General features: G+C 41.3%; 1 protein-coding gene across 6 annotated transcripts in view; it reads left to right on the forward strand.

Annotated features, from left to right (window-relative positions):
- Nucleotides 1-9040, forward strand: part of LTBP1 (latent transforming growth factor beta binding protein 1) — a 222444-nt gene extending 213404 nt beyond the window's left edge. For 5 of the 6 annotated variants that reach the window (XM_063078353.1, XM_063078350.1, XM_063078351.1 and 2 more), the window contains 3 exons: nt 3509-3631; nt 7252-7401; nt 8562-9040. In XM_063078353.1, the coding sequence (XP_062934423.1) occupies nt 3509-3631; nt 7252-7401; nt 8562-8743 (455 nt within the window). In that variant the 3' untranslated portion in view covers nt 8744-9040. The remainder of the gene's footprint in view (nt 1-3508; nt 3632-7251; nt 7402-8561) is intronic. The other variant, XM_063078349.1, reaches the window with a different exon arrangement.
- Nucleotides 9041-9853: the final 813 nt, after the last annotated feature.

The raw sequence follows: 9853 nt of genomic DNA on the forward strand, positions 1-9853 counted from the left end.
GGGCCTCAGGCTGCTTCTACTCATGGCAGAAAGTGGCAGGGAGCCAGAGGGTACAAGCAGATCACATGGCAAGAGGAAGCAAGAGAGAGAGAGAAGGTGCCAGGGTCTTTTTAAGCAACGAGAACTATTCGAGCGAGAACTCACTCATTAATCTCCCTTCCCCCAGGGAGAGCATTAATCCATTCATGAGGGATCTGCCCCCATGACTCAGTTTCCAGCACTGCCACATTGGGGATCAAATTTCCACATGAGTTTTGGAGGGGACAACACATCCAAACTCCATCAAATTATAACCTCCATTTTCTTGGTGCTTCAAAATTTATGAAGAGTTCCACAACATTATCTCATTTTTTGTATGTCAGTAACACCGAGTTAGACAAGCCAGAATTATCCCCATGTGACATATGTGGAAACTGAGGCTTGCCAAAACTTGCTGAGCTGGAAAGTGGTGCCATCAGGATGTGAGCCCCAGCTTCTGCCTCCAAAGCCCATGTCCTGCCCATAACCCCGGGCTCGCTTTCCCCTTGACCCTGGCTAAGAAACACAGCAGACGGCGGTGGGAGAGGCGGCATGGACGGATCAGGATGGACCCATCCACGCTCCGAGAAAAATAACTCAAAGCACACGTCCTAGTGATGATGGGACTGTGTGGCACATCTTCACATTCAATAGAAAGGACATGTAATGCAAAAATGATGCTTTGATAACTGACCAAAACTGTTTTGAAGCTTGGAGTGTTAATGTATTAGAGAAAGTGAAGCCGCGAAGGACAGTCAGCTCTAGAATCTTAAGAGGAAAAGCGCATGGCAGGGGAGGAAGGGCGGGGACAGAAGATGCGGCAGGTCTCAAAGATACCACCCCCCACCCCCGTTCCTCCCCACTGCCCGTCACCAGCCTGGGTTGAGTGAAGCCGCCTTTAGGAACCCCTTGGTAGTCCCCTAACACAGCCTCGTTTCCTTTCCTGGTGTCTTTGGGTAAGTTCTTTTTAAAATTAATCCAGAGGGTCAAGCCCAGTCTCTCTCCCCCACTGCAAGACCCCATTGCAGTGGTCCCTGTGCCTCTTAAATAATGTCTGCCTTACTGTCTTTAAAATAAATCAATTAATTAAAAGAAGTAAAATTAAGTCCAAATATCTCCCCCTGTAACCTAATTCCTACTCATCTAGTTAGTTTCAGTTCAAGTGCCACCTTTCCTAGGAAGCTTTCCCCTCCACACACTCACATTGGGCCCCTTCCTTTGGCATTGCTGGATTTGGGGGGGAAGGGAGGCACGCTTGGAGCATTGAGACCATGTCATTTCTTTGGTGGAGGAGGCACGGTCTCGGGAAGAGCATAGGATCGAGGGCCAGACCTCCCTGACTGTGTCATTCGACATCCCTGGGACCTCAGGTCTCAGCGCGGTTTCCCTGACAACTGACAGATGTCTAAGAGAAGTGTGCTCAGCCTTCTGCGGATTTTGTTTTACAAAATAAATACATGAATTAATTCATTTTTTATATCCACTCTCAATCACAACTGTGGCTTGGATATAAAGTATGGAACAGGTCTCCCTTTCAGATGTACAACAAATGTATATAAAAAGTCATGAGAAAAGATGACCTCAGCTCTTGAAACTTGTAAACATTTCAGCAATCTCACTCTCGCGGGGAAATCTGTAATTCTTCTTTTTCAGACTTTATAGCAGAGCTGACAACCGTTTGTGCTCTCTGTTTGAAGTTGTATTTTTTTTTTTTTTGAGTCAAGGATCTTTTTCCAGGTCCAGCTATTTCCTTAATGAAATTAATATTTCTCACACAGTGGTTTCATGCAAACATGCTGGAGACGTCTGGGGTCTGGATGTTGTTCCTGGAATGTTTCCACATAAGGAGAATTTTAGGAAGGGGCACCCAGAATCCTACCCTATCCAGTGGTTCCAGATCTTTTCTGGACTTACCCTTCCTTTATGCACTTCTCATAGGGTGCGTGTGTGTGCGGGTGCACACGTGTACGATTGCTCACACTCACACACCTTTGACCCCTCACTCTCACTCTTTGAGTGATTTAAGTGGGGGGGGGGGGGATGAAAGAGCCTGCAGGCTTGCCTGAGTGCTTTTCTTTAGTTGTGTATGTTATGAGAGGAAACAAAATAGAGGAAAACTCCAGCCAAGCGTGGCTGTTTCCTCGTGTGACTGCCCCAAGAGAGTCCGTCCTTACCTGGGCCCTGCCGCCCTGTCTGCCTCTCACAGGGAGAGTTGATGTCCGGGGAGCCCCAAATTTTCACCAACTACTAGATGTATCCTTGGACAGTGTATTTCTTGTAATACACATTCAGAACATGAACCTATCATTTCTACAGCTTTTCTCTCTAGACCTTCTATGTAACTCTGTTCTTAAATGTAAGCAAGAGCCTGGGACCATGAACTGCATTCAAAGCTCAGTAACCCCAGGACACATGGGAACCAGGATCCCAGGCTCTGGATGGAGCCTATGAGGAGGACTAAAGGGCGGGTTAGAAGTCAGGTGGCTGTGGGGCTGACCCAGCTTGGAATGGGAAGATGGCCTGAGGAAGTGGTAAGTGCAGGTGCATCTAGCTGGGGTGCAGAGAAGGGAAGGACAGGAGTTCCAGAGGAGCTGGGATAATTGCAGGGGAGACCGGCTGTGACAAGCATGCCCTCTGGAGCTTCATTGACCTCCCATCTGGTGCTGCCACATACCAGTTGTCATTTAACCTCTCTGTGCTTTTGTTTCCTCATTGGTAGCATGGAGATGATAATAGAACCTCTTCGTAGGGTGGTGTGAGTATTTAAGTGAATTAATGTGTATGAGGGTACTTCAAAAAGTTCATGGAAATATTTTATCTTTCAATTCTGTTTTTCCATGAACTTTCTGAAGTACCCTTGTATTAAGTGCTTAGAACAATACCTGGCACAGAGCAAGCATTGTACAACCATTAGCTGTTATTACTGCTGCCACTGCTGTGTGCGTTATCGTAATTATTATGATTGTCATCGTCATCGCTGCTGTAGTGCTGTTCATAAGGACTGTAGAGTTATCCTAGTCTTAGGATGGAGTTATGATAATGACTACTAAATCCAAGCAGGGTGACGAGCAGCATCTTCACTTGCCCTTGTCTCCTTTTGGACACCAGACATATATTTTTCCTGTCTCTATTGAGTGAGAAAGTATCTGTCTGTAAGAACGACTACTTCATTCCTAATGTTTGATGAGAACAGCTGACAGGGAAAGCCGTTCTTCTGAAGGGCCTAAACCCCTTTGAGGTGGCTCATTGTCTCAGTTTCTTATTGTTTATGGTCTTCAATTTAGAACCTTAATTATGCTCTACAGCATCCATCGCCTGTGGACGTAGAGAGTCCCATAAACAGATAATCAGACACGTTCCCATCTGGGTGTGTGGGGGAGACAGAGGCACGCGTGGGACAGTGAGTCCCTGTTGCTGTGAGTGGCAGGGGGTGCGGCGAGGTGCGAGTCAGCACTGATGGGGCTCACTCTGCCTGTCCTTTCCCTCTTAGATGACTATGCCCAGCTGTGTAACATCCCCGTGACCGGACGCCGGCGGCCGTACGGACGGGATGCCTTGGTCGACTTTAGTGAACAGTACGCCCCAGAAGCCAATCCCTACTTCATTCAGGATCGTAAGCAAAAGTGTTCTGTTACTTTGAAACAAACTGTGGTTCAAGATGACTCAGTGGCCTTCCCTGATCTGTTGCTGTACCCTGAAGCTCAGCCAGCTCAGATTGTATAAAACGAATTAAAGCCTCAAAAACAAAAAAAGACAGTGAGTGGTTCTCAGAAGGTGATCCCCGGGAGCTTGTTAGGAATGCGGATTTTCAGGCTCCACCCCAGACCTGCTCATCAGAAAGTCAGGGCTTGGCCCCAGCTGTCTGCATTTTACAAGCCCCGGGTGATCCAGCACACGCAAGTCTGAGAACCACTGGATTCCGTGTCTTGCTGCAGGTTGGGGGGGACTGTCATGTTTACTTTCCTTAAAGAAAATGATCTTACTTTTATAACAAAGTCATTTCTTTTTACTTCAAGTGGTCTAGTTTGAGGGCTGGGATTTCCTTGAGAGACTGGCTGTATTGTAGCTTTTTTTCATACAAGGAAGTGACAAATATTAACTACACCAAGTTGATCTTCACACGTGTCTTAGAGGGGGAGGTTAAAAAAAAAATTGCTTTCTTGATCAGAAATGAATTATTAGAAAACACTCATGAGGGGATTTATTCAGTAAGAAACGATGTCTGCCGGCTTTTCCTGGATTCTTGAGCAGAGCTTTTGAGAGGGAGGTGACAGTATGTCTGTGCAAATCGTGTTCACTCTTAGGAAGAAAATGCCACGCGAGGAAACCTACAAAACACACAGCTCATGTGTGTTTGTGTGGGGAACTCAGAGCTTCCAAATACAGAACAGAGGTTTGAAGTCTGAAAACGGGGGCAGTCCAGAATGAAATATTAGCGGACAGTAGGTTGTCTTACATCACGAATGGGAAAAAGGAAACTGATTCCGCAAGCCCCGTCCACATCTTACAGAAGGCCCTCCTCACGGCTGTAGCTGCACCAAATTCTCAAGACAGGGACGCCCCGCAGACCAAGGAGTCTGCGCTTAGGACTTTAGAGACGCTGCTGAGTTGCAGAACACAATGAAGCTTTTTCTTTCTTTGGGCCCTGTCACTTGTGCAGAAAGCTCCCTAGCCAGGACCTGGTTCTTGAGGAGCCACACAGCTTTGTAGTTGGATTTAGGAGCTGTTTCAATTCTGAATCAACGTGCTTTGTTTTCCTTCCTTTCCCGTTCTCTTTTCTCTCTTCCCCTCCCTTTCTCTCTCCCTCCCTTCCTTTTGTTTTTTGAAGGATATAGTGTATTGATCATCTAGCAGAATTAAGAATATTTTAAAATGTACATGAAAACAAGTCTGTTAATCCACCTGTGTAACCCCCACCCAGGTCAAGGACATCACCAGCATCCAGAAGGTTCCTGGTGCCCTCTCCCCTCCTAAGGGTAACCACAAACCTGACTTCTAACACCATAAACTAACCACACCATTTCTTTTCATCAACAGCACATAACCATGCACTACCTCTTAAAATGGGCCTGATGTACTCACAGCTATAAGACTGCACACTTAAGGCTTGTACATACACTTCACTGTATATGTTATAGGCCAAAAATGTTTACTTAAATAAAAGGGGTAGAAAAAATGTTAAAGTTGAAATAAAACCCAGCTTGCCCCATTTATGCAGAAATACCAGGTTTAGTCTACATGCAACTCTGACACAATCCCATGGCTTATGTGGGTAGCGTCTATTGCACTGTAGTTCAGATTCCAAGAATTTTAATGTTGAAGTGTCTGGCTTACGTGCCTTCTTTTTAGTGCTGACATTGTTTTAAAGCTCTCTTTTAATTCACTACAAATGTTAAGAAATAAACATGTTGGTGTCACATCAATTTCCTATTTAGCAATATGGGAAGTTGAGATGCAGTTCCAGGACCTCCAGCTTTGACTATGTAATGGCCTTTAAATTTCTTACAAGTTACAGAGAAATAGCTCCCTTCTTCCCAGCCAGTTTTCTGACCAACAGCTAGGGTTTTCTGGCCTTGCTGCAGAAATGATCGTGTTGAATAAACAGGGATGTGGAGGGGAGGCTGAGTGAGGTTTCTTACCACCTTTATGGTTCACGATCTCTGTTACCATTAGTTAGAACAGTATTTCTAAAACTGGAATTTATTAGAGCAGAGATTGGCAAACCTTTTCTATAAAGAGCCAGATAATAAAATTTGTAGGCTTTGCAGATCTCTGTTGTAGCTAGTAGGTCAGCAAATGGGTATGGCTGTGTTTATTTATAAAAATAGGTACCAGGCCAGATTTGGACCAGGGCCTGTAGTCTGCTGACCAGTTTAGAGTCCCGAAGAAGTATTTAGGAGAGTCTGCTTGATATGTGTTTTAAATTTTAATTTCATGCTTTAATTTCTGTAATAATTACAAAAATGATTTTACTAGCAATAAAATCTACATGATTTTGACATGATATATGGAATTTGAAAATATTTTCCTAAATTAAGACTTTATTTTCTTAAGTCAGAATTCTCAAACTGGCTTTGGGCATCTGCTGCCCATATTCTTGGTGGCCTATACTTTTTTTTCCTTTAAAATTCTCCAAAGGGCCTGTCATAGATGCGTCACTCAAATAATAAAATCATGGAGTTAGACCTTATGGCCCTGTATAAGCAATGATATTTTGCTGCTCCCTGCAGTTCCACTGGAGAATTACTTCAAAGGCCAGATCTGCAGAACTCTGGCTATATATATATATATATATATATATATATATATTTTTTTTTTTTTTTTTTTTTTTTTTTTGAGCTAATTTGTGGTGTGGTTAGGGAGAGGACAGGAGAGAAGAAGCCACATACCAGTGTGTTTGGGTCACCATGGATTTATATTTACAACTTGCCTCTCTAGAAAGAGAGCTGAGCACTTTTGATGACTGGTTAAATTGTTTTTATATTACTAAAACTCTAAAAACTAGCTCTGAATTGGTTTGAAGATATCTAAACTATACAAAGAGCCAAACAAGAGTGTCTTTGTTTCCTTAAAAAAAGATTTGGTTTTCTAAACACAGTATGATGTACTTTTCTCATTTATCAGGATGTTTTGAGTCCCCTTTACTGCCTTTATCCTTCCATCCCTTGAGAGCCCTTTTGTAAGTCTTATTCCAAAGCCAGAGGAAACAAACAGGCTTCACATGGCAAGGCCAGCCTGGCTTTTCTCTGGTCTTTCAAACTCCAGTTGAAAAAGCACCGCCTCAAACTCTTAAGGATCTTCTCAGCAAACTCTGCTGAACTCTGAGACTGAATTCCATTGGTTCCATCCTGCAAGATTTTCTGATATTTGCCCTACTGAGAACTCAAGAAATTTTGAATTTTGGATGAATACTTTTAATAATTAATGGGAAAAACAAAAACCATACTTTCTCATGTTAAGTAATTTTAATATAGAACATCAGAATTCAAGATGTGGGACTCATACACAAAATTTTTATGCTTGATGTTGTGTACAGATATATTAACTTAAATTCTAATGCTAACTTTAAGGTGTCTGAGATATATATATAAAATATATATAAATATTCTTTTTAAATATTAAAAAAAAATATATATATATGTCATGAATCATAACCTTAGTAATAATATGGTTTTAAAAAACAGTGGAGAAGGTTGAGAATTTTAACTTGGCTCCTGCCCTTTTTTCCCCCAGGTTTTTTAAATAGCTTTGAGGAGTTACAGGCTGAGGAGTGTGGTATCCTCAATGGATGTGAAAATGGGCGCTGTGTGAGGGTCCAGGAAGGTTACACCTGTGATTGCTTTGATGGGTATCACCTGGATATGGCCAAGATGACCTGTGTGGGTAAGAACAATGTATATCTTATGGGAAATTATTCTTTTCCTGAGATCCCCCATGCCAGATCTCGATTAGTTGAGTAGATTTAAGATAGATTTGCAGAGTTTCAGTTGGGGAAAATGAGAAAAGTTCTGGAGATATACATTAACTACAGCGTGAATATACTTAATGCTACTGGACTATACACTTAAAAATGGTTAACATGGTATATTTTGTGCTCCATATATTTTACTACAATTTTTAGAGTTGGTATCTCACTTAAAAATCTATATAATTGTGATATGGAGGAAAGGACAGAATATCCCAGGTAATTACTTTGACTTTTTAGAATTTAGTTTTCAGCTGTTACAATAAGTAATGATTTTCCTGAATACTTGACACAGCATAAGGGAGTGTCGATACCTGAAAAAAAATACAACTTCCATAGGTATCATTTAGGATAAAACTCCTCCTTAAACTGTCTTTCACATTGGCCTCCCTCTTTTATTGAAAAGAACAGTAAACATGCATTTAACCTTCTCTGTGTGACTCAGTGTTCTCTTTCAGGACCTATTTCCCTCTTTGCTAAAAGGCCCTTGACTTGACCTTTTTTTTTTTAATAAATGTTTTTCTTCTATTTTTCTTCTCCCTCCTGAAGTAGTACCGTTGCCTACTTCGGTTTTGTGAGTTTTAATCTGTGATGAGTCTGCAAAATAGATAATTGAGGTTCTTACAGGTGTTTCAAGTGAGTGAGAGCCTACGTGGATCTCGTGGAAAGAAGTCTAAGAATGGAACTGAAGGCTTTCAAGAGGCTGCTCAGAGAGAGATCTGCTTATGTTTGGTTCCTCTTGCAAATCTAGCAGTTCTTCTATACCTATGGGAAGGAATTTAGAGTACGATAGTTCCTCCAACTTTCTTGAGATTTGACTGTAAAATGTCAAGCTGACAAAATGTTCATGTTGTGCTAAATAATAGGGAAAGAAATTCTAGAACCTCCCTGATAATCTACCTTCTAGAGATCTAAAAAGTCACCTTTATCTTGCATGTATTTGACACACGATAGTGAGAAAGCTCACTGGGGGGCAGCAGCTTGAGGCTGGATGTCCATGTGCCTAAGGTAAGTGTAGGTTGTGTTTCCTCACAGTGATGTTCAAGATCATTTACCTGCACGGTTTGGCTTCTTGCAGATGTAAATGAATGCAATGAGTTGAACAACCGGATGTCTCTCTGCAAGAACGCCAAGTGCATTAACACCGAAGGTTCCTACAAGTGTGTGTGTCTGCCAGGCTACTTACCGTCTGACAAGCCGAACTACTGCACTCCATTGAATACCACCTTGAATTTAGAAAAAGACAGTGACCTGGAGTAAAAGAGAATCTACATAACCTAAGCCCATATACTCTGCACTGTGTAAAGGAAAAGGGAGAAATGTATTATACTTGAGACATTGCACCTAACCCAGAATGTTGAAAATACGAAAACAGCATGGGGTTGCACATCCTCCAAAGACAGAGAGAGGATGATGTAGTATGAGCCTGACTGGTGTGACAGACCAAATGGACATTTCTCTGAAAAAACAGTATATATAGTCTGTTCATATGTAAAATTCAGTGGAAAAGAGGCGGAACAGTGCTGTTATTTTAAACAGAAGGTTGTATTATTATGTTGTTTTGTTTTTTACTATTGCTTGATTAAATTTGGCATTTAAATAGTGGTGGAAATATTTTATATAATTTTCATTTTTTGGTTGTGCGGTTCCTTGGCTACTGTTTTTCTTTTTTTTTCTGATTAAAAAAAAAAATCTCAAGTGCAAAAGTCATTGATGGAATATTGTTAAACTGTGTTATAGGTATTGTTACACAGGGTTATACTATTCCTGGTGTTGAGCATTTTTAAAATTCAAATTGTCTGTCCTGTGGAGCAGGCAGTGATTTTGTTTCAAAATTTTTATACACATTTGGATAAGAGTACTTTATATTTTCAGTGTATTGTCTGATTTTAATGTCCATTCTTAGCCAAACTGTTAGCAGGTGTCAATTGGATCCCTTTCCTTCATTGAAATGGAAGAATTTATGAGCTTGTATTAGTATTGTCATATGTAAAGTAAACCCAGCAAAATTTTTTTGAAAACTTGATGATCCCCAATATATTTACCATTGTATGTTAAAGCAAAATAAATCACCATTTTTGTAGAAAAGAATTCTACCTGAGAGTAATTGTCAATGAGAACATGTGTACAAGTTGTATTCCATTCTCCCCCCTTTTGTTTTTACTAATGGTTCTCTATTAATGTAGAATCTTTTATAAGTTAGTCATTAAATGTGTTAGATATTGTTATGAATTGTTCCCCGCCCCCCCAGTTTATATGTTGAATACTTAGAGTGTAACTATATTTGGTGATAGGGTCTTCAAAGAGGTAATTAGGGTTAAATGAGGTCATTGCAGTGGGCCCTAATTTAATATGACTGGTGTCCTTGTA

This window comes from Cynocephalus volans, chromosome 14, assembly GCF_027409185.1.
Source record: "Cynocephalus volans isolate mCynVol1 chromosome 14, mCynVol1.pri, whole genome shotgun sequence".
NCBI classification, from domain to species: domain Eukaryota; kingdom Metazoa; phylum Chordata; class Mammalia; order Dermoptera; family Cynocephalidae; genus Cynocephalus; species Cynocephalus volans.